The 25023-nt window shown below is 43.6% G+C and overlaps 1 protein-coding gene across 2 annotated transcripts; it reads right to left on the reverse strand.

Moving 5' to 3' along the window:
- Nucleotides 1-1412: 1412 nt before the first annotated feature.
- RHOA (ras homolog family member A) lies at nucleotides 1413-24902 on the reverse strand. Of its 2 annotated transcripts, XM_040075883.1 has the most exons (6): nucleotides 24786-24875; nucleotides 17427-17556; nucleotides 7652-7809; nucleotides 4911-5031; nucleotides 3546-3676; nucleotides 1413-2691 (listed from the first exon to the last, which is right to left on the reverse strand). In XM_040075883.1, exons 3-6 carry the CDS (start codon nucleotides 7805-7807, stop codon nucleotides 2518-2520), a joined length of 582 nt encoding a protein of 193 aa, XP_039931817.1. In that variant the 5' UTR covers nucleotides 7808-7809; nucleotides 17427-17556; nucleotides 24786-24875; the 3' UTR covers nucleotides 1413-2517. The 2 variants fall into 2 exon arrangements, with proteins under 2 accessions (XP_039931817.1, XP_039931818.1); XM_040075884.2 differs by lacking the exon at nucleotides 17427-17556 and having other exon boundaries at nucleotides 24786-24902.
- Between the last annotated feature and the right edge of the window lie 121 nt (nucleotides 24903-25023).

The following is a 25023-nucleotide window of genomic DNA, read 5'->3' on the forward strand; positions in this document are numbered from 1 at the left end:
TCACTCTCCTTTAGTGCTGAGCGTTCATTTCCCAGGTCAGGTCTGGCATTCTATGTCCTCAACTCAGTTTCATCCAGAGCAAATGTGGCTTCCAGAGGTGACAGATGTGGCAGGAACCCAGAGGGGGCCAGGCTGCCAGGCCTCAAAGGCAGGAAAGCTGACTGATAACTGAGATGATGGTGTAGGTCAGCAAAAGCTTAGTCACACTGGACTAGGAGTCACTGCTGGGTTGAAGAACAGCAGCATGCACACAGCCACAACCTTTGAGGAACAGGCAACCTGGCTCCAAATCCCTGTAAGGGCTGTCCTGTAACTGGCCATAGCAGACTGCAACCCCACATCCCTGCAAGACTGAAAACCCCCAAATTTGCTCAACTGCAACACCCCCCCCAAAAAAGGAACTGCAAATGAGCAACTAAACCTGTCAACAGGCCAGCAAATTAAATCCTCCCTGGCAGCTCCGCAGCTGCCGTTGAGAACTTCCTGTTCAACCCAGTCACCCTGTAAGGGGAGGACAAACACCCAGGAGAGGAAGGAGGGAAGGGTGGGGTGGGTGACACCACTGGGCTTGTCAGACTCTGGATGTCTGTGGCTCAAGAGGAAGGACAAGGACCAGAGGTACAGGGCACTCCTACAGCTGGGTCTGTTTCTCCTTTGCTGCAGGAAAAACAATCAGGAGTTGTCAAAAAATGAGAAAAGTGACATGGGTGTTTTGGATGCCATTATGGGATGCAGCCAGGTGCTCAGACATGGACTGTCATCAGCAGCTGAACTCCCTCCTATCCAGCCCAGTGAGCAGGCTCTCTGCTCAGCAGCAGCTGCTCTAAATACCAGTGTGAGCATGGAGATGCCCACTGCTGTTCCCTGGCCTTTCCTCCCCAGGAGCAGCACAATCCACTCTCTAGCATGGGTGCGGCACAGGGCCCACACCTCGAGCCCAGCCCGAGCTGCAGGGCTTGAAGGCATCCCTCCTGCAATAGCACGGCAAACACCCTGCCACGTGCAACCTCTGCTGCTGCTCCAGCGCAGCCCCGCTGCTGCAAACCATCACATGCCCCCACAGCAACACTGCATCCACTCCTCCCTTCCTCCTACAGCCTCGTCCTGCTCCTCGAGTCCCATGCTCAGGACTGACAAATCTAACTCAGCTGATGCACTCTGATCTCTCTAAGTATCAAAAGCTCCTGGGAAGCTTTGCTACTCACTGCTGGGGCCAGGTGAGATACTGCAGCGCGGCTCTGCTGCAGCGTTTGGAAACAACCAAGGGTATCCCTTGCTGGGAAATAAAAATAAGTATTAAAGCACTTGCAACTGCTCAGCGAATTCTCTCAGCTTTATCAAAAATGGTATTTATAATTCAGGCCATCAGATGCTGGGACAAAAACCCAGAGTGAGGAATACAGACACCAGGATACAGGGAGCTTAGAAAACTGCCTTTATTCTATTAGTTCTTGGAAAAATGAAAATACAGAAAGAGTTTAGTTGGCTGCAGAACAGCAAGAAGTTCACAGGTTAGGAGTCTGATCACTACATGGTAACCAAACTTACACAAAAAGTTTCTTTTTTTTTCTTTTTTTTTTTTTTTTTAAGTTTTGAAACTGGGTCCAGCAATGAATTTAAGGCAACTGAACAGTTCAGAAGCTTTGAGTGTGAGCAGGCTGTCTTTTCTCATCCCTATAGCACGTTATGGAAAAAACTCCTCCTGGGTGTGCAGACCACTCAAATCATTCAAATGGGTCAGACTCTTACAAATGAACAGGGGAAGAGGATCAGCTGCTTTCCACCGGACTTTATTTTCAAATACAGTTTCTTAAAAAACCCAGAACACCTTAACGCAGAGGTTACAAGTAACAGTATTAGGAAATCCAATTATACAAAAAATACTACATCTAAGCTGGGGTAAATAGATTTATTTTTGGTAACATACATTTAAACTGGCACTAATTACACAGTAACTAAAAGGTAACTAACATGAAACCACAGAACCCTCACTTTTCCTTAGCTGAATGGGACTTGGTCATTTCAGAGTGATCACATTTTCAAACTAATGTTTTACACCAAGCCATGAAAATCAGATCTTCCTAAATGTGATAGCACTGAAGCTACTCTCGATTCCATACAGCCATGTAACGGTTGTACTCAATTAGAATAGGACGTTAGTTATAAAGTAGTTACAGACCAATCCTCTGTGTTGACAGCTTTTTCTCTTTCTAGAGAGAAGAAAGAAGATAGAGAATTGTCTTCAATTAGCGCCTGGCATATCCTGTGAGTGCAGAGAAGGTTTGTTAGAGGAATGTTGAGGTTAACCTTGGGTGCACAGATGAATTTGATGCAGATTGTTATAAAAATCATGGTTGGCTTCTAAATACTGGTAGCAAGATGACTCGATTTTTAAATCTCTTAAGTAAATTATAGATAATGAAAAAGGCCAGTAATCATACACTAAGATTAATAAACAGCACTTCAAAATTACTCAAGTGCAGGGTGCTGCTTTGGCCATCTTCCTCTGGCCACGCTTTATAAGAGAAGGCACCCGGACTTTTTCTTGCCACGCCGGGCTTGCAAAGCAGCTCTAGTGGCCATTTCAAACACCTCCCTCACACCGTCTTTGGTCTTTGCCGAACACTCCATGTACCCGAATGCACCAATGCGGTTTGCCATATCCCGGCCTTCCTCGGGTTTAACAGGCTCCTGGAACAGCACAAAAGCAGCAGGTGAGAACAGCCCAAACCCCACACCGCTCTTCTCCTTCCCACCCAGCTTCCCAGCAAATGCAAAGGAATTTCTGGATTAAGTACACATAATGAACTAGCTAGTTAAAAATCCAATGCCAGAGGACATGATCAGTTTTCTGGTATCTCTGAGCTTGAAAGCTGCACGACTTTTTGAAACTTGAGCAAGTGATTGCCTAGTTCTGATGAAACATTTATGCAATTCTTTGCTACCACTGCAAAAAAACCTATGAACAAATCCCCAAATCAGTGCTTCAGTCTTTGTATAAAACCCCCAAATACTATGCTACAGGTGCAAAAGTTCTGGGACAGAGCAGAGCATCTGCGGTCCCATACCCAAGCTGGGCGTTTCAGGCTCGATCAGAAAATGAAACCTGGTGATATGCTCAAGAATGAGCAACAGCACCTGTGGTTATTACCTCAGAACACCCACCAATAAAAGTGTTTGCTGTCACATCCTGAACTCACCAAACAAAAAACAGCTCCAGAGTGCATGCACTGATGTGCTGGTGACTTCTAATCAATTCCTTTCTACCTCAGGGATCCACCTCTCCAGCACTGAGAGAAGGTGACTGTTAGGAACCCAATACAGCCATTTTAATGGCTGAGGATGCCTTTTTCTAGAACTAAATCTCCAAATATGAGAATCCCCACTCAGTTAAAGGCAATAGACACACCCTGGTGTCTGCCATGGGTAGATGTTGATCACACAGCCCACAGAAACCAGCAGCCAGCTGTGGGTGCCTGTTTAATGTTCTGCTACAACCACCACACACTTCTGCCATTAATTGTAAGACTCTGAAAGGAACCTGCCTGCTTCATTTTGGCCAGCTCTCGTCTTGTGTGCTCGTCATTCCTCAGGTCCTTCTTGTTTCCTACCAGGATGATAGGCACGTTGGGGCAGAAATGCTTCACCTCCGGGGTCCACTTCTCAGGGATGTTTTCTGAAAAAAAAATAAATAGAAGCATGACTGTACAATACCCCACATCTGAGCAGAGTTTTATTTTAAAGCTCTTACATGCTGCCTGAGTCATTGTAGCTTGATAATCCACACTGAAGCCCTTTTTTCTACTCTTCATAAGGAAGCAAGGAGAGCTGTTCTGGTGTTGCCAGAAAAAGACAAGCCTGTCTGCAGTAATTTGAAGGCTGAAGGATGGGCAACATCTTGGCTTCTCTCAGCAGCTACCTGACAACAGAACTAGGGACTTTGAAGAACATAATGCAGAATTCTGGACTGGAAAGTTATGGAATATTTTGCTTCAAGAGAAACATTTTATTTACCTCCAGAAGCTAGAGATGGGCACAAGAATGAAGCCTACATCTTGACCTCACTGCTTTTCCTAAAGCAACACAAAATAACCCCTCTCAGCTCTCCCATTACTGTAGCAGAACTGTTGAACACACTAATTACAGATACACAGAAACAAAGGCTTGGGATAATTTCCAATCTGCCATTTCTCCCTATGTGCAGCAAATGAATTTGTTCTCCTATACAAGCAACTTCCTCCTCACATCCCTACACGACTTTATTTTTTTAGTGAAAGGAGGACTTGGGGGCTTTTGAAAGCAAAACCTTGACAAACTCTTTATAGCAGGAAGTGCTGAACAGCCTAAAACATCTGTCTATGCTTTCATAAGCTCTTAGACATTTGAGATTCATCAGTGGATGTACCTGCAGGCTGCATAACCACTTTTTGTCTTCAAAAAATTCCATTCAGCTTTTGAAGAGACATTCACTATTATGTATTATGGCATATTTTCTTGCTTGAAGGAACAACTTAGACAAGGATTTTGAAGCCAGTTTTTGCACAACAGCCGAAATATCAATTCTGCAGCTGCACCTGGAGTGCTCAGGTGTGTTGGCCTCTAGATGCTGCACTCCTGAAAAGCTGCCTGGCAGCTCCCAGGGACCCTGGCACCCACATACTGGTGAGCAGAAAGAGAAGAGAGGGAAGAGCATTTTTACAATCTGGGCAAACACAGAGTGCTGCTGCAGCTCTCATGATTGCTCAGCATTGCTGGTGAATTCCCTAATGTCTGAAAACTACACACTCAATCCAGCACCAATTCTGAAACTAGGAAAGCTCCTAAGGGAAAACATATTCTGCAGTGCAATTTCCAAAGGGGAACATATTGATAGAGAGAAGTGGTTCTGATTCAGTTAGAGATCTACTTACCTAAACTATCAGGACTATCAATTGAAAAACACATAAGTATAACATCAGTATCTGGATAAGAAAGCGGTCTAAGTCGATCGTAGTCTTCCTGTCCTGCTGTATCCCACAAAGCCAACTCAACCTGCAAAATTAAGATAAGGGGTTAGTCAGATCACCAGGAACATTCTGATTCAGAAGCCAGGAACTCAGCAGGAGTGAATAAAATATTTCAGTCAATACCAGTCAAAAGGAGATAAGTTCTCCTTTGACAGAAGAACTATTAGGAATTTTACATTCTGTAACTCCAAAAAACAACTTATTGCTGCTTATGAGTCTTTTCTTTATACCTGTGACCACTGTCAATTCTCTAAAAGCTAAAGACAGAAAATCAAGACAGAAGAATCAAAGGGAATCAGCTCCAAAGGGCTGGGAAACTCTCCAACAAGCATCCCAGAAATACCAGTTTTCAGTGAAAATGCACTAAGTATATGCTTTCTATGCACATTTTCATTTACAGCTGGAACCTGTAGTGACTAAGAAATGTCACGATTGTACTTATCTCTGCACAAATTTAACAAAACAATTTGTGCATAAAGCTCCTTGTTACTAAGAAGTAAAGTACTTAATGTTCTCGATATTTCTACTTTTGCTGGAGCTGTGGGAGAGCACCCCAATAGGATTGCTTAAAACTGTGGAAGGAATAGCCAACATTTAAAGCAAAGGACTTTAAAAATTATAATCAAGCTCTTTAGGTATATATACTCTTGCATTCAAAAATTCCAGGAAAAAAGTCCACAGCAGATCAGGTAAAGACAGATGGGCAGAACTGGAACCCAAACATGAGCCTGCATGTGCAATGCAACTGTTTAAATTGTTAAGAGACAAAGCTTTAAGTTGCACACATATAGAAAAATAATCTGTATTTCAGTCAGAAATAATCCTCTCGGAGTCAACTCTGCAGTTGCAAATGTGAATTCTGTGGCAGATGTTCATATTTTCAGAGAAACGTCTGTTGATGGTTCCCTCACATGACAGTGGAATCAGCTCCTACAAAACCACACCTCCTACCATCACCTCTTTGTCTTCGTATGACCTCTGGACATTTCTGGTAATGCTTTTCCAGGAAGACAGAGGTAAGTGGCTGTCAAACAGAAGAGGCCTAAGCATGGCTCTCCTACAAACTTTTGTCATCAAATTTTCTGAAGACCAAGAGCTTAGGTAAAATATATCCTCTAGTGATAAAAATAAAATCAGTTGATACTGCTCAAGCTGCTCATGCTATTTTCCTCTAGCTACTGGTTGCATATAGCTGACAGGGCATGACTCCCTGTTCACTCATTCAGAGATGCAAGGATTCAGTCAAAAAGTAATGAGGAAGTTAGACTTTGTGATAAAAGAGAGAGAAATGGATATCATACGTATTTCAAACAACAGTCCTTAGAGTCTAAGATACAATATAGAAACTGCAGAATCTGTCACTTGGGGAAAAAACACATCCTAATATTAGTCTAAAAGTAAATTTTCTTCTACTGATTCATATTATGGGAGAGGAAAGCTCTTTTTTGACTCAAATAGCATGAGTTATCATGACTAAATCCATAAATAACCCATCCCTGCAACACTAGGAAATAATTTAACATAAAGTCCAAAACTAGCTCAAAAACCTCTTTTTCTCCAGTCAGGATCGAAAGCAAGCGATTTCAATCCATCAGTCACTGCATCTGAACTAGAATGGATTGAAAAATATCCTGGCTGGACCTGAGCCCAGAGCTAAGGCAATGTCATACAGGGACAGAACAGGGAAGCTCAGCACCATCAGCACCAAGACCTGCCACATGCTTGACCTGCAGTCCCATGGCAGAGTCAGCTCTGTGTGGTTTCAGCACCCAAACAGACACAGGCCATAGCTGCCTGAGAGGCTTTATATATAGCTAAGCTTTCAGGGTGCAAAGCTCCTGCTTTGTGTGCTTCTGGAGTATCCTGGAAGTGAAATTTTGCACATCACCCAGCACCTTCCTGACAGAAGAACAGGAGGCAACCTACCCAGGGATCAGTATCTACAGCTGCCCCTCAGAGCAGGTGTCTGGAATGTCTGCTTGTGTGGTAAACAAAAGGACTCAAGGGGTCCCACTGATTAAAAACTGACTTTCAGAGTATTTAAAATGAAATATTTTAATAATTACTTTACTGAAGTACAAACTGAAGTTCAGTGAGCTGTGGCTACACTTGGGTTCTAGGAATTGTGTTCCTTCAGACAAGCAGGACAGATGATGCTGATGTACACTACAAAAATCAACCCCTTGATTAGCCTGTCACCTGTTCTCAGAAGGATGCTGCCTGTTGCCAGGAGTGGTTATGAAAAATAAACTCTCCAGGAATTAGTCTTTGTTAATTACAATTCCTATCAATACCTATCAAAACAGCGACTGTTCCAAAGGCCAGTAGCTCCAATCTCCTCAGCATCTTTGCACTGCTCCATCCCCTCCCAGCTGCTGCAACATTCTACTGAGACTGACTGCACAGCTTTTAGAACCTCAGCTTGTGTATGGTTAGAAGCACCTTGTTAAACAGACACTGGATATGAGCACATTCTAGCAAGGCCAGTATTTTTTTCCACAGGAACATACTTAATATTTAAAAATGTATTTACAATACAAGCACTAAGCACGCGTGCTAACCACGTATTAAGGAAGCGTAGAGATGTCCGTGCTATTCTGGAAAAACATCAGTTCATTCTGGCTCTTAGAGAAGGGTTCACATACCTGCTTTCCATCCACTTCAATATCTGCTACGTAATTTTCAAAGACGGTGGGAACATACACTTCAGGGAACTGGTCTTTGCTAAATACAATCAGCAGACAGGTCTTTCCACAGGCACCATCTCCCACTATAACCAGCTTTTTTCGAATGGCTGCCATAGCTGAAAAACAAAATGATGACTTGTTAATTCAACTGCTACAGCTTTCAACCAAGATGCCAATAATTAATAAACCCTGAGTCTTCAATTAGTAAGACCTTTTAAATTGATTATAGATGTCCATTAGGAAAAACACTCCCCAGCACTTATCAACATACCGGTGAGCCCACTAGGTTCAAGAATAATAGAAAAGAGAGGAGACGGGCCTGACTTAGCACTTATTGATCTGTTCTAAAAACTGACATAGCAGCAACCAAGTGAGTGAGCAGCACTGTCCCAGGGCACCCTCCCTCTCAGAAGAGTATTTTCTAGGTAATCACACACAAGATGCTTCAATTTAAGGGATGTAACATTTTCTTATCACACTGAGTTGTCTTAACTACAAAGTGCCAGTCAGCCGGACTGAGGAGCACCTGCTGCCACATCAGAGCATCAACAGAGGGATCTCAAGGCAAGCAGTTCCTCAGATTACAACCACCACTCTGCAAAGGCTTTTGGCAGGACACATCTCATTCCTCAAGCCGTTTTCCTGGGCATTGCTGCTCCCAGGTTAATAGAGCCTGCTGGCAGCTTGCAATAAATGAAGGGGGTACTTAGAAGTGGAGACCCCCATGATGCTCCACGCAGATCTCTGCTGTGCAGTGAATTGGTCTGTATCAGGACCATACAAATCCCTGACCTGCTCATAAGCAACTCTGGCCTCATGAAGACGGTACAATAGCTTGAAAAGGTTTAAGGAAAGCCTGGAGTCAGGGTGGGGCCAAAGGACGTGGTTGTTTTGGATCTGGCAAAGCAAATAAAACCAGCACTATATACATGCCTGCTCTCTCTTTTCTCCAGGCATTTATTTGTCACCAATGCAAGGACAAGCCAGAGATTCAGGGAGTGACCTGGGTACACGGGAGCGCAATGAGGACAACCATAACAACTTTCTTCTCCATAACATAAAGGCACTCCAGGGGAAGCAGCTTAGTCATCCCATGAAGCTTCCTGGAAATGGAGCAAACAGCAACGCCACCACAACACCTATGACTGCATGGCCAAAATACCACAGAGGGAGCACCCTGTGAGTTAACTTTTGCCATGACAAACTCAGAACAAACTTCTGTGAGAAGTTTGAGAAACTTCTATGACCAGGGCTGCTGGTAAGGGGAGAAGGCCTCAAAGAAGCACAGGAGAGATTTAAAAGACACAGCAAAAACATTTTCTCCTTTTCATCTCTACTCCTGCCTCATGAAATTAATTAAAAAGGTAAAACTACTATCTAAAAGCAAACTTTTGTACTGTTAGGTGGTGAAAAAGCAGTGGATATTACAGAGATTCTGTACTTCAGCTCCAGGTACAGAGAATGCACCAGGTATCCTTTCAGCCCACTTGTTCAGACACCACTGCTCAAGTGATCCAAATCCATGCCTAAAGTGAGTTTCTTTCACCTTGCAAATATATATGTACACAAGTTGAAGTTATTTACCTTAGGGACTTGGGGTTATTTTTACATTTGTGGAAGATTTTAAATGATCCAACCTACAAGTTTTCTTCCCACTGTTTTAGATGGTTTTGAATACTTTCTAGCAATGGTAGTATTTGAATTTTACACAACTGGAAATTATCTGTTCTCAGTACCAACTCAAGATCAAATTCTTTTAACTATTTAATGTCTGTTTTGGCTGATCTCTCCTTAAAGTTCTACAAAACCTCTGAAGTCATCTATTCGTGTGCTCCCCAATATTTACAATGAGAAAATTTCCTTCAACGTGTACCCTGCTTTGATGTAATATAAGCCCATTACTGTGTACGCTGTTTTTCGTGGCCATAAGGAAATGGATTATTCCCTTTCCCAAGTGCAGCTGAGAACACATGGCTTCATTTAGTCTTCTCTTCAGGCAAAACAATACCAGTTTATTCAAGCCTTTTCTGTAAATCATATTTCCTAGACTTTCCCATTGCTCCCTTCTGGGCAGAGTCCAACTGGCACTAATTCACCAAAGTGTGGAGCCCAAAAGCTGAATCCAGGACTTCTCCTAGGGCTCTATGAAGAGTGCCCAGAGCTGAAGGATTCATTTCATTGATTTTCTGGGATACACTGCTGCTTAAACACCAATCTGGAATTTCTTCTTCCCCTCCCCAGAAGACAACACTGTTGATACAGTCAGTTTTTAATTCCTGATAGCTCACAGACTTTTTTTCATTCAGATGTCTGTCTACACAGTGAATGGTTCTCTCTTCACACAGCTGAATATCCACTGTCAGACTTTTATTTATCCTTACTGTGACTGATGGTTTGTTCTACCTTCAGGTTCTAGCTCTGTCCTCCAGTTTAATCGCAGTCTGTCAGATGCAAGTTTAATAGTAGTGATTCCCAGATAATTATCTAGGCCATTGATGAAACTGCCCTGGAGAGACAGTGGGTGGCTGATGGAATGGCACAACCCGTCCTTTCCTGCTAACCTCCCTCCTTCTCCCTTCTGTGCTGGTGGCCGGGACTGGCCTGTGATACCTTGAGTTACCACCCAGGGTGGGTGACCTTTTGACATCACCTACAGATAATTGTATTTTTCAATGGATTATCAGATCAACTCTATCTTCCTCTAAATACTTCTGTCATTCAGATTATTTTTTTAAGTGTTCCTTGCCAGTTGAATTTTATACTTTGGCCTTCTATACACCTGTGCCTAAGATCTACAAGGAAACTACAACTGTGTCAAAAAAAAAAAAAAAAACCAAACCCACTATTTAATGTAGATATTTCTACAAATCCTTCCCAAAAAAAACCCTTGAAAAATGTATGGATAAAAATATATAACATTTAAATATATAAAAATTATTTCAGGAGCTTTATTTTATCTCCTCATTATCTTTTTCCTGAGAAAAGCCTATCATGAAACTCTGCCTGAATGCTTCCTGAGATATGTTGACATCATTTGGACCCAAGATGCCCTTCAGCAGTGAGTGCCCAACCACCTCCTTCCCGCTGCTCAGGACCCATCCCATGAGACTCTCCTGCTCAGAGTTCTGTGCAGGATTTTCACCAGGACACATCAAACCTGCCCAACAGTCCATTCCATCTAGTGCATTCAAAACCTAGGGAATTAAAATTCCCTCATCATCAGCTTCTAGAGGATCCTTCTGGACCATCACAAAAGACCTCAACCACATTATTTTTTGGTGACCCATGGCATCCTTGTATTTTTTACTTTAGTTTCACCTTCCACAGCATGATCACAAAACAATTCCTTGTAGAACAAGCGTGTTGTACAAAATTCAATTCAGGAGGCAAAGACCACCACTTATAATCTCCATTTTCAGAAGCAGCCCAGAATATAAACACTGGGTAGGTATAAACACCTCAGGATGTCAGCTCTGATCATTAGATAGACACCTCCATCCACCTCGGAAGGAAGTCACCAAACATCACAACCACTTCTTTCTACTGATCATTATCAATGAACTATAGAATGGTTTGGGTTGGAAGGCACCTTCAACATCTTATAATTCCACCCCCCTGCCATGGGTAGGGACACCCTTCACCAGATCAGGTTGCTCAAAGCCTCATCCAACCTTGAACACTTCCTAATTTAGGAATTCCTTGAATTTCCTAATTTAGAGGATTCAATGTACAGATCAGCATCTTTCAGCTAGCTATTTTTAGCTAAAATACATTCCTCTCCAGTGGGCAGCTGTAAGGCTTTGTTAGGTCTGGAAAAGACTCAGAAAAACATCTTGGTAGCACAATAGAGAAAAAATGGATTGTTAGGATGGAGCTGCATCTTAGTGGTGCGTGTCTCAAGGACAACACTAACAGCATTCACAGCAGTTGGGTCTTTCTGCTGCTTTCTGACATGCTCTGGTTTTCTTCATCAAGTATTCTGAAACATGGAAATACATCAAATTTGTACCAGCAGCATATGGGAACCAAAGCACTTTGCTGGCCTAAAGAGTTTCATTTAAGATGCACATTACACACAATTTACTATTTGCTACAGCACATCTTTTCACCAGTGAGTACATGCTTCCATATAGAGCTAAAAAAACCTCTATGAACTACCTGAGAGGGTACAATAAACAGACTAAAGCCAAGCTACTACTACCTCACTGTAACTGAACACAAGTCCTACACATTCATCCTTCTATACAACACGTAGAGCAGGGAGAGTCCAATAAACCCAGAAAGCTGCTGGAACTGCATCACTGATGATACACACAGAACATTGAGCGAGAAATATTTTATGCCAATTAGTGTAGCAGAATGGCTGCAGTGATCTTCTAGGAGAATCTGTGCTGTCTTCTGCAGCAAGGCAAGAGATCTGCAGTTTTTTCCTACTCTTAAATGAACCACTCCTCCCACATTTGCATTTATAGGATTCTCAAAACCAGCTAGTCTGCTAGATTCAAAGTGGAAACTCTCACAACATGACTGAAGTGACTCATCTGAATGGAAGAGATTCAATTATGACATTTCCCCAGCCTCAGCCAGTGTCTTTCACAGGTATTACAGGAGCTTTAGACATCATTTACTCAATCCCACTAAACATCACAGGAGGTTACAACACAAGGAGCTCCTGTTTGCAGAGTTGCCACACTAATATCCTTGTTACAGGAGGCTGCTGTTTCTAAGTGCAGTGACGCTCCAAGACTCCAGCAGCACAAAGCCCTGCTTGTTAGGGGAATCCACCAAATACTCTAGAAGAATTAGAAATGGGGAAAATATTTTTTCCCATGTTTTAAACATACTCTCCCCACATATTACTCTTTACTGCAAGGGAATTTGCTTCTTCAGCATGCTATTTATTTTTCCAAGGAACAACTTTCCCAGTGCCTCCTCTCCTGCAGGTCCCAAGGCCACACAGCATGAGTGAGGATTGTGGACACACTGTTGACATTCTGAAGCTGGATAGGTTGGCAACAAACATGCCGGGTTTGCCTGTCTCACTCTGGATCTCATCCTGGAGAAAGTAACTGATGGAAGAAACAGCCCTTTACCATCACATAGGTATCAGAAATATATTTCATTTCAATTACCAATTACCTACTAGTAACTTTATGTTGCCTGCTATGCTGTACAGGCAGATCCTTTGCATAATGCAGAATTTTGTAAAAAAAAAAAAAAAAAAAAAAAATTGGATTATTGCTTGTCAGCAAGAACTCAGTAGAGGCAGCTCAGCATGCAGCAAGGATGCTACAGGGAATGGGGCGAGAACATCCTTTAAATTCTTTCCCACCTAATCTTGCTGAAGTCCTTGAAACCAAAACATTGGAAGATAAAGGTTTTGAAATCTTAGAAAGACTGCCTTGCTGCTGACTCCTCTACACAACACTGAAGCAATTTGCTGCTGAGTGAATTATAGCCTGGCACTCTTCTCACTTGCTTTATTTCCTTCCATTCAGTCAGCCCTGCCCTGGGCAGCAGTAGGAACAAGAGCCAGGCTGAGTGACCAGAAGAAACCCTGCTCAAGTGTCTCCCATCCTGACCAGTGAGGCCCTGCCCTCTACCTACCACAGGGGAGAACTGTCTGTCCCAGTCCCTCAACTGCCTCTGCCTCAGTATCTGCATTTACTCTTAAAATATACTCACTTTTGTTCAAGTCTGAGGTGGAGGAAGAAAGAGCTCTCCCAGAGACTCCGGGGATCGAGAGGGGATGAGCAGGCTTTTCTCACAGTTTTCTTCTGGCCATTCAGCAAGATCAGGCATCAACACTGAGAACTAGCAAAGCAGTTTGGAGTCCAAAGTTGAACAGCCCGGAAGCAAACAGATCTGATTTTAGGGCAGCTGTGTACAGCCAGTGAAGAAAGAGACTGAACACAGAGCATCTGAGTGGGTGAAGTGGCCCAAAGACTATGACAAGGAAAGGGGTCAGGCAAATAGCCAGGAGGAGAATGGCAAAAGGATGTTAACTACTCCTCAAGAACAGAATCCAGGATTCCCACATCTCCCAACTGCAGGAAAGCATCCCAGCCTTCTCCTCCAATGGAAAATGTCAGCAACTATACATTCTGTAATCCTTTTTTGCTGCTCACTTCTCATTAGTGAAAACAAATATAAACAAATATCAGAAATACTGCAGCTTGCTCCTGAAATGCTAATCCTGCTACCTTAAATCAGCTTCCTTCAGCATATGTAAGCCTGTGTGCTATTATGCCATTTTTCTCCACATAACCAACACAGGATGGCCCAGCTCTTACATAGCAATAGTTGGGAAGTAAAAGAAATTGTGACCCCAATTCACCTCTAAGAGAAGCTGCAAACTGGGAGGCCAACAGCCTTGGGACTGAAATAGAAGTTAAGAAAAAGAATTATGGAAAAACACGACTCAATCACATAAAAGGCGTCAGATACAACTCACATTTCTGCTAAAAGATTCCTAAAAGATCCTGGAAGACATACACACCCTAAAACATGCAGCAAGCAACCACTTATTTATTGTCTGAACTGATCTGTACAGCCACATTGACAGTAAAACCAGACACACCGAGCTCAAAGTGGTCTGCTCTTTTGTCACCATGAACAACCTGAAATCATGCATTACTGGGATGCAAACTCAGTTCAATTCCAAGACACCAGAATCAGAACACTCAAAATGTGAATATGGTCACCTCTATCAAGGGGACAGTCAATACATTTCATTGTAATGACTAAGATTTTCTTAACTCTGTGCAAATTTGCCTGTGGACACCTACAAAAAGCAACAGTATTTAAAGTGTTGCTAACAAGGCCTTTGAGAAATAGCTATATTTATATTCCTTACTGCAGCCAGCATATAAAGCAGTTTGACAGTACTGCAAAATAGACCTATTTCTAACTACAGCACTATGTGGGAGCAGTTGGTGAGAAAAAGCTATCTGCTGGGGCTTTTTGGGAGGATTACAAATGAAATCTAACACTTGAAAAAAGTTCCAAAGGTGGCAAAGCATAGGGCAGGCTACTGGTGTTGCACATTAAATTTAATCCACAGAGAAATGGAATTTTTCTGTTGTAAGACTGAAGTACAATTGAAAAACTGACACAGAAGGTCAGCATAGTATCCAACGGGATTAAACACTGAACACAGATCCTTTGGGAAGGTCTTCGGACAGGGCAAGCTGAGCGTTCAGATTTCTGGTAACAGTTCAGTCAGCTTGTGTCAACCAGGCTCAAGTCTGGCATGTTTTACTAGTTTGAAAAAAGCGCCTTGCAAATAGAGCGGTACATTTCCAGAGCCAGCTTTAAATCAGGAGCAGCGTAGCTGTGTTCACCCCCAGCTAATAAACCTCCTCAGGTCTCAGGTAACTCCACAAATAACCAGCTCAAGCCTCTTTGTACTACATCACCAGAACTGGGAACAGGGTGAGCTTAACTGCATTAGGTCTTAACAACACTGGTTGCCAGCCCCAGTGAACCCTTAATGACTGATTAATTTTATACAGTCAGTAAGAGTTATCCAAAAGTACACAACAGGTGTTTAATAGGCATGGGCATACGGTGCATCTTCGTTAAGGACACAAGAGTGTTGTTCATGCTGCATCTGCAATGGTTGTGATGGGGCAGGAGAGTGCAATGCTTTGGAGGAAACTCGAATCAGCTGTCAGCACTAGATCCGTGTTGAGTGTCATGCGGACACAGTACGTCTAATCCGAGATATCATGTGAAGTCTCAAAGTAGGATTCATCCTATCAAATTACTGCCTTTGCCCTTGCCTTCCTCTTCAGGAAAAATCCTGTGTGACAACACACAATTCATCTTCCTGTCAGAGAAGAAAATTGGTTTGGATTTTAATATATTTGCTTGATTTTTTAAGAACTGCAAGAAAGAGCAAAACATTTTGCTTTGCTCTCCTTCCCTGCACACAGCACCTGCCCGTGCTTTACAGGAAGGATGCCTCAGCACTGCCAAGTGCTCCCAGGAACACATGAACTACCTTTCATTAAAACACCCAAATTAAAACACCTGTACAACCCTCTACACCCAGCACTATGTCCCACAAGCAGCTCCAACATGGGCACTGAGCACTTGTTCCTGCACCTTAACTTACACCTAGAGACTCACAGACCATCTGTTACTGCAGGTTTACACACATGGAAATAGGGACACTGACTTCGGAGTCAGGTCTCTCCACCACAGTGCCTGGCATTTCAGAGAACCTCAGGACTGGATTCTTGCACTAAAGAAGAGGAAAAAGGAACAAGAAGCTTCTCCCTGCATGCTTGCCAGCCTTCAGCTCAGGAGCTTCTGGGGTCAGGTGTGGTTCCCATGAATTTAGTAACCTCAAACAGATTTCTCCTCCATGAGCTTGTCCAGACTCCCTTTGAACCCATGTAAACTTCCAGCACACACAACATCCTGTGGAGGGAGTTCCCACAACTTAATTACACATTGTGTAAAGCCACTTCCTTCAAATTCAAGATTGTCCCTATTAGTTTCTTTTACTGCCTCCTAATTCCGAAATGGAAAGGGAGTGAACAATTTGCCTCCGCTCACCCTCTTCCTGCTGCTCACATAACAGCCTTTCCAGAGTGAAGCACCCTAACGCAGAGCTGGTTGTTTGGTTTTGTTTTTAAATTACCTTTACACCTTTGACAGTAGTGACTGTCTATTCCTGGCATAAGGAGTAACAATTGGTAGAGGTGTCAGGTGAAGTGCCTCAGGCAGGAGGGCCCTTGAGAGCCCAGCAGCAGAGCACTGTACCTTCCCATCCCACACTGTCCATCACAGTTCCAAATGCCCCAAGGCTGCTGCAACACAGCTCCAGGAGCAGAAACCTTAAATCCATTCACACAGTACCAGAGAACCACACCCTGAGATGCGTTTCAAGTGCAAACAAGCCAGTGCTTGGTCATTCCCCAGTACATTTCACCCCCTTCATTAATTCAAGTGCAGATCATCTTGAATTTGAAATAGCAGTAACAGAGAATCCCATACCATGCTCCTCACTCCAGCAGTCAATTACGTTTTCTGCATTACGATGAGGCTTTCCTTGTCACTTCCTCACTTCAGCCTCTGCAATTTCCCATTACTGGCATTTTGCATTTCTTCCAGGTGACCACTAAAAAATACTGCCCAAGAGTCCAACTCCATGTTCTCAGTATACACAGACTCACTTCAGCCTCCACTTGCCTTTCACAGCCGCCCTCTTTCTATTATATTTAATATGAACGATATTGATTTTGATCTGGCTTAGTTTCTCACTGAAAATGACATGCAATTACTGTCAAGTACTAACTGAAGGCTAAGATGAACACTTGCACTTAAGAACCAAATAAAAACAATTAACACCTCTTGTTTCTATTTCCCCCAGTCCAGGCTGAGTGACATTGCCTTAATTCTTTCCTGAACGTTTTGTTACTTATTCCATTATTGTACCTGGGATTGACGTCTAAGTCTGATGGGATTATAACCATTAAGACTGTCCTACTTCTCTTTATTATTACTGCATATTAGCATTCTTTCAAACTCAAACTGCTGCAGTATGTAAAGAGCTTTCTGGGAAAAAAAAATCACATAAATCCCCTCCATTTTCAGGCCAGAGATCTTCAAAGCTAAAGATACATATCAAAACAGAGGTGTCAATTACCAAGTCTGGTCAGATTAGGTGTGCAATATCATTCAACTTTTTTTTTTTTTTAACTTAATGAGATAATCAGAATACCTGATTATACGGAAGTTCTCCGTGTATAGATAAATAACTGCCAAAAGATACGAAACCAGGCAGAAGGAAATGCTCAGCGCTCTCAGAAAAACACCCGTGGAACCTGCCCAGCTCAACGTTCATAAATGACCTGAAAAAGCGAAGAAAAATAACAATACAACAGAATTTACTGATGATGTCAAGATGTAGAGGTAATAAATGCAAGGCTAACTGTGATGGATTTCAGAACTTTAACAGGCTCTGTGCCTTGGTAATAAAATTTGAAAGAGATAAATGTGAAGTGATATGCAATATAAAAACCAGATTCAACTTCCTATATGAAATAATGGACTGGGAGCTGATCACTGCCCATCAAGGACAGTATTCAAAGGTTATATAGTTAATTCCTTTAAAATGTAAGCGCAGTACTCCAAAGTGCCACAATTTTAAAGATTCCAGTATTAAGAACTAGGAGAAAAGGAGCAAACCAGAAACCATTAAGATGAAGTCGGAATCCATCACTTGACTGCATCTTCTGATGTGTGCAGCTGTGATCCTCGCATGTCAAAAGGCTATAAATGAACTGGAAATGACTCAGAGCAGGGCACAGGGATGATTAACACACAACAGTGACCATATGAGGAACAACTACAGCAGAACTGGAACAAGGACAGTCTGGAAGAGACGCAACCAGAGAAGAAAACAACTGGATGCTTCTCTCAGATCCCAAGGAGTGGTGAGCAGAGCTGGGGTCTGAAACAAGGACAAGAGCACATGGGACGAGCCAGCTTGAAAGCAAAGGCAGGCAGGCATCCCAGCAGGCAAGGCCTCACCACATTTCAACTTTTTAGATCCGTAATTTCATAGTTATTTGAGCTCCTTTCTCCCCCCAGTTACTTTCCACAATTTTTGAGCTTCTGTTTTCTATCTTCTATCTTCTATGTTCAGTTACTACTTTTCCCTTATTTCAGCTGTAGGGCTTTCTTGCACGGTTTTTTAAGCATGAACAAAACAGATGCCTTCATTTCCTTTCCAAGCCAGGTTATTTAATTCACATTCAACACTTGGTAGGAGAAAAATACTGCAAAAGAAGGTTCCTGAAAGATCTTTTTGTAAGCATGTTCAAGTCAATTTTTTTAAAAACTAAACCAGCAATATGGGCAAGCAAATATATAGGCATAAAAAAATTGTAAAAATAAATATAAATGACATGTTAATTATTATAATATATAATTATTAATTACCAATATATTATTAGTAACAAATATTAAAACTCTGTCTTAACCTTGTCAATGTGCATCCTCTTTTGTTAACACCAAACTTAGCAGGGTGCTTCTGATCAACTACCTGCAAAGTTCACCCCTATACTGTTCACTTTTCTACTACTACATAATTAGTAAATTAACACCATTTTAGAACCCAGGGAAGAAGATTAATTCTAGAATTTCTCCCTTGTCTTCCTCTACCATGACAAGTCCCTCTGCAAGGCTGAAGGCAAAGTTTGGATTTTGGGGGCAGAAAGTAAGATTCTGTCCTCAAGATCTGTGGCTGCCATTGCTGTCCTTGCCCGACCACGGAACATTCTTGCTCATTTGCCCCCACCGACTGCACCTTTGCTATCTGTAGGCACAACTTACGAGAGAGCACGTCTCTTATGCAATACCCAGTCCCAAGATTACTTTGCACAAAATGAGATTAGGGCTTAATATTGAGGTAATTATAGCAGATCTGTGGATTTCCATGCGTGTGTAATCTGCAAAACGCTTTGCATTTGGGCCAGTTTTTTCTTGGTGCCACCTCCTGCATGTCAGATGGGATGTGGGGTACCTCACAATGAGCAAGGCAGGCTTCTGCTTGGGCATGGTGGCTCTGTCTTCAGGCACTGTCTTGTGGACAAGAAAAACTAACACTACCTTTTCCAGACAACCGTCTTCTTGCACTCACAACTGACACTCACCCGTGTTCCTTCCTCCTCTTCTCCCACCACAAGACACCTGTTGAAACTGCACTGGTTCAGATCATACACCCAGCAAGCCCAACACTACCTGACACATGCAGGTATCTCAGACAGAATAAAAGAGGAAGCAAATGCACCGATACCACCACAAGTGTATCTTCCCAGTTGACAGCTTGGGTGTAATTATTTTTTTTCATTCTTTATGTCCAACAGCCCATTTGACAGTGTTTTCTCCTGCGATTCCACCTGTTTGGTTCTGAAGCCACGTAAATTGTTGTCATTCAAAGCATTCTGTGGCACTGCATTCTGTGGTCTCAGTGCACACTGAGGGAGAGGCACCACCAGTTTTGATCTAGACCAGACTGTGCTTGGTCATGTCTTTGCCAAGCTGAGGAGTTAAAAATCTTTTTAAGCATCCCTTGTATGGAATCCATTTCTTACCTCTGATCACTCTTTTCAGCCTAATCTTTGCTTTTCCAGTTGTAATGCATCTCAAAGCACATCTTTCTTTGTGCCAACCCACTGTAATCACGATGCTATCCCTCTGTTTTCCTTTTTTAATTCCTTTCCCAAAGCCCCTCATACAAACCCTTATGATCACTGTTGAATACTAAACTCTCATGTTCACAGAATTATGGCAAGCTCTTCCTTCTAAGTGGCAATAATTAACTTTCACCCCATCAGCGCATAAACAAATTAAGATTACCCCCCTGCTTTGTCTTTATCTGGAACAAATTTCATTTGGCATTTTGCTGCCTGTAATTCAGTGTCAGGACGACAAGTTGCAATTCTTCCTAATCAGCTCTGGTCTTCCCTTCTTCCTCAACATCTTTCTCACCAGATCATTTATGAATACACTGAAAGGTAGAGATGTAACACAGATCCCTCTTCCTCCCTTGTCCCAAACGTCCCTTCTCTGTGCTTCTCGACTCATTCAAAACCTCCAGTAGATACGAGCTGCACCATTTCCTTTGCGAAAGCCACACTGGCTTTCTGCTATTTTAAGTTATTGGTCCATCTGGTTAGGTTTTTTTTGTCTTTTACTTTTCAAAAAGGCTCTGAACTGTGATATCCTGCTGAACTATCTTTAAGAACTGCTACCACATAACTCCTTTTTCTGTGGCTCCAAGGTACTGAGAAGTTACACTGCGTAATTACTAATTCAGTCATTTCAGGCCCAAGTTTCCTTTGGAACCCTTGGGCAAGCACCATCTGGTCTTGGCATCTTGTAACTGTATTTATCACTTTGCTCTATAAATTACTTTGCTGACAATTCAAGCAGTGACAGATCTTCCAACGAGTCCTGTTCTCCATAAAGAGAATGTCTGGCATAGGGAACCTCTTCGGACTCCTGGACTCCTCCAACGGAAAAAGGAATGCATGTAAGTCATCTTTTTACTCATGGCTTCATCATCAAATATTTCTTTCATTTCTTCATCTATTGGCCCTCCAGAATCCTGCACCTTTCTTGCTTCTGATGAACTTGGAATTTATTTTTTTTTGCTATTAGTATGATGTTTCTCAGAGTCTCTCTGGCAGGTCCTTGTATTTTTCATTTGACTTGCCAGAGTTCATGTTCTTATTTACTTTTCTGGTCAACTTAATGACTTAAACTTTCTGAAGGCTGTATTCTTATTTCTAATACTTTCTTTATCCCAAACTGCATGCTCATTCTTATCTGTCAACATTCCACAGTATAAATTAAAGTCCTCTCAACAACATTTTCAATTTCAAGCGCAGAAGCCTAGTTCTCCTGTGGTTTACATGGAACCCAGCCTTTCTAAACAGCCCTTGGACTGAAGGTTCAAAAAATGAGCCAATTCATTTGGTCAGCACCTAGTGAAGATCCCACTGTGAGACAGCCTTCTCACTTCACACAATTTCAACAGAGCAGACGGGAGGTGAAGAATGAAGAGCCTCCAGGTGTAAAATCTAAGAAAAATTAAATGCTAGCAAAGAATGCAAACAGAGATAACTGGTACTTGGACAGCTGCTAGTTCTTCCAAACCACTGACACATGCAAAGACAACCTTCCTTAAAACTGTGAAGATGAGGAGGAGGAATCCCTTTGTACACATCCACACTAGCGACCTGCTCCAAATGTGACAGTTCAGGCCAGGTGAGACAGAACTATTTATGGTTGCAAAGCACTGCTAATTAACTGAGCAAAGAGACTGAATTGAGCTCTGTTTCTGATTAAAAAACAACAATAAAAAAAGCAAGCAGAAAACCCACAACTGTCAGAGCCTGAGGAAAGCAAAACCTCACATTTGGTGTAGTGCCCAGTTTTACTGGGTATACTTGTGACTCTCCATCTGTTCGTTTTCCAAGGGACCTTGGTCATGAAAGGTGGTCAGAGAAAGACAGCAAACCTCCTTCTGATTAGTTTAATTAGATGATTCACTTAGGAAGGACTGCTTGTTAGTTGTGCGGATGGCAAATATCTTAATTAAAAGGTGGTCAATAGATATTTTAGTTCAACTTTTATAGTCTCAAATGTCCTTCCCAAATGAAAATGCAGTGATAGGAAAATGACAGAAGAGAGGATGAATAGGGTAGTGTCACTCTACCAACTCCAATTAGCTTTTGGTACTTTATTCACAGTTCAGAATAAGTGGTAGCAGAGATCCCACCAAGACCAGAAGGCACCCATACACCAAAGAGTAGTGTAAAAGTAGCAGCAACTTAACCAGTGTACCACAGACAGTATTTTGGGATATTTTTGCTTATTTTTGAGATTTACCAAAACGTAATAAGCAACTACCTCTTTCTATTTAACTACCTGCTATTTATAGCAGGAAAGGAATTATACCAAAAGGCAAGGGGCAGAGGATTTTCATCATGCATTCAGATGTGTGCAGGTGCATAGCTGTACCCTGGAAATGGAATGAAGGTCAGCTGCCATTTGGTGCATTTATTTTGCATTGCACTGTTCTGTATTACAGTTTCACCCTTATTATGTGTTTTACTAGGACACGCTCATCATGGATTAATTTAAGATTTCAAGGGCACACTTGCTGTACTCTATCAACATGCTAACTTCCTCAAATTTACCCAATTACACTTCTCCTCTACATTAGTTCAAACTGCATTTAAAGACACGTTGTAAGGCAACAGAGCAGAACATGAGAAAGGTGAGATTTAGTATTAAAGGTAAAAGATGGTGTCCAAGTAGAGACTTGGAAAGAACCTGATGATACCACAGCAGCAAGGAATAAAATTTTAGAGTAACTGAGAAGGTACACTTGGCTAATGAAAAGGCAGCCAAGCTCAGAAATGCCTAGCACAGAGGAGACCAGAGACACAGTGTGAAGAAGAGCCCACAGAGTTCTGGGCACCTTAAACACATTGAGAGAAAAAGATTAAGTGCAAAAACCAGAAAAAACAACAATTACTATCAGAAAAATGAGGAAAGATGATGATACTTCCAAGACCCCTCCAAAACATTTTCATTTAGAATCTGCTTATCTGAAGAGCCATCACCAGTCTCACATCCTGGTGGCGGTTAAGATCATTTAGGATGTTTTTACTGTCAATTCCTGGCTCAGAGAACTCCCCGCCTCTGGCGCTCGGCCGCTGTGGCACTCGGCCAGAGCGTGAGCCGAGTGAACGAGGAGGGATAACATGAGAGCTGCTCAGTTGAGCTCTGCTGTGACTGAATTTATTTTGCCCCTTGTGTGAAGGTGCATTCATGTCTTGAAAAATAATTTTTGAAAACCCCATGTATTCTAGTGTTAAATGGTACAAATCACCCATTCAAACAATTTAATGTCATTTATGCTGAATATGCTGTTAAACAGTCCAGTGAACTAATTAAAGTGAAATAAGGCTAATGTTTTTCTTTTTTTAAACATGCAGCTTTGGTCCAAATCAGTGCCAGAATTAGACTCTGTGTATCTGAAAGAGAAATGCCAGTGCTGTGTGACGGGAGACCTGGATAGGACCAGAACAGGGCAGGAGGAAAAGCACACATGTATCAGAAGAGCCTTCAACAGCAAGCAAATATTTTCACAAACAATCTTTTCAGGGTGGGAAAGACTTAATATTTCCATACTGGGAAAAAAAAAAATTCCCAAATAAAGCCATCAAAGAACCTAATACTTTGAGTCACTAATAACTTTTAGGGCACAAATAAGTAACATTTAGGACTAACTCTTGAGATTTCTGAGGTAAAAAGAAAATTAACAGAAGTCTGCTTCTGGAAGAAATTCACCATTACAAAGTCACAGAGATGGCAGAATTGACACTTAGGCTAAGCTCTGTGGGGGAAAAAAAGCAACAACAAATTTAACATTACCTAGGGAGGTCTTAAAGTTTAATTTTCTCCAAATACTGTATCACACAGGGTGGGTGGGTGGGAACCACTGCTCAGGAAGGGTTCCCTGTAACAAACAGGTGAACTGTACCAGGAGAGAAACAAAAGCTGGATATGAGGCAGCAACTAAAAAGAAACAAACCGCCATTCTAGACATCTCTTAAAGGGATATCAAATTAGTTGTGGTATCATTTGAGTGGGAACCATACTTCATCTTGAGTATCTGTAATAACTAATTCTCCAGACCTCTGGGAGAAGTTTTTGAGTCTTATTTTAAAATCCAAACAGTAGTCCTGAGGTTGCTCTTGCCCTCAAAGGAACGTGTTTCCGGGCAGAAAAGGTTTATGCAGGGTGTAGTTTAACACGGGGTCGTTCTCAGCCCAGGTAAGGCTGTCGGGACACAAGACTCCGGCCGTGTCAAACCACCCCCGGCGTTTCCCCGGCCTGCTGCAGCCGCCCCACCAAAAAAAAAAAAAACACCGCCCAAACTTTCCAGTTTCGCTCCAAAGGCCGATTCCTTCCCGAGATAAAAGTTCAACGGCGCACAAATCCCTAGCAACCCCTCGGCAGGCGCCCCGGCGCGGCCCCGTGTGCGGCGGGGGCCCCGAGACGACCCCCGGGCGCGACCCCCGGTGCGGGCGGGGCGCGGCCCCGGCGTTGGTGACGTCACACAACAAGCTGCCACTCACCGGGGCACCCCCGGTGCCGCCCGTGTCACCCCGCGGGGCCGCGGGAGCAGCGCCGCCTCCGCCTCCCTCCGCACCGCCCACGGCCGGCCGGCGGTACCGGGTCCCGGGCGGGGCGCGGGCGGCTCCCGCGGGGGAAGCCCCGGGGCCGCGCCCCTTCCTCCCCTCCCCCGCTCCCGCGGCCCGGAAAAGGCCCCGTTACCGGCCCCGGGAACTCGCGGAGGGGCTGCCCCCGCCGGCCCTCCCCATTTGTGCGCGGCGGTGGCGGCGAGAGGCCCGGCCGCCCCCGCCCGCAGGCCGCGGACTCCCGGCGGGGGCGGGCGGGCCCCACCCGGCGACGGCGGCGGGAAGGGGGAAGGGGAGAAGAGAAGCCAGCGATCCGCCCCCCGGCGACCCTCGGTCGGCAGAGAGTCCCCCGGTACCTGCGGCCTGCGCTGGTCCGGCTCCCGCCGCCTCCTGCTCCACAGGCCCGAGCGCGAGCGGCGGCGGCGGCGGAAACGGGCGGGGCGGGGCGGGCCGTGCGCGCTCCCGGCCCCGCGCGCGGCGCGCTCCCGAACCGCCCCGCCCGCCCGGCCGCGCGCGCCCCCCCCCCGCCCCGCGGCCAATCGGCGCGGCCGCGCGCGGGGGCTGCCGGGAAGGGCCGCTATAAAAACGCCGGTG

Source organism: Hirundo rustica, chromosome 12 (genome assembly GCF_015227805.2).
Source record: "Hirundo rustica isolate bHirRus1 chromosome 12, bHirRus1.pri.v3, whole genome shotgun sequence".
Lineage (NCBI taxonomy): Eukaryota > Metazoa > Chordata > Aves > Passeriformes > Hirundinidae > Hirundo > Hirundo rustica.

What these genes read in the sequence shown, in the direction of transcription:
- RHOA (XM_040075884.2), bottom strand. Translation starts at nt 7,807, where the DNA reads ATGGCAGCCATTCGAAAAAAGCTGGTTATAGTGGGAGATGGTGCCTGT. An exon ending in TGATAGTCCTGATAGTTTAG is followed by an intron (nt 3,677 to 4,910) that starts GTAAGTAGATCT and finishes TTTTTTTTTCAG; the next exon opens with AAAACATCCCTGAGAAGTGG. An exon ending in AGCTGGCCAAAATGAAGCAG is followed by an intron (nt 2,692 to 3,545) that starts GCAGGTTCCTTT and finishes GTGCTGTTCCAG; the next exon opens with GAGCCTGTTAAACCCGAGGA.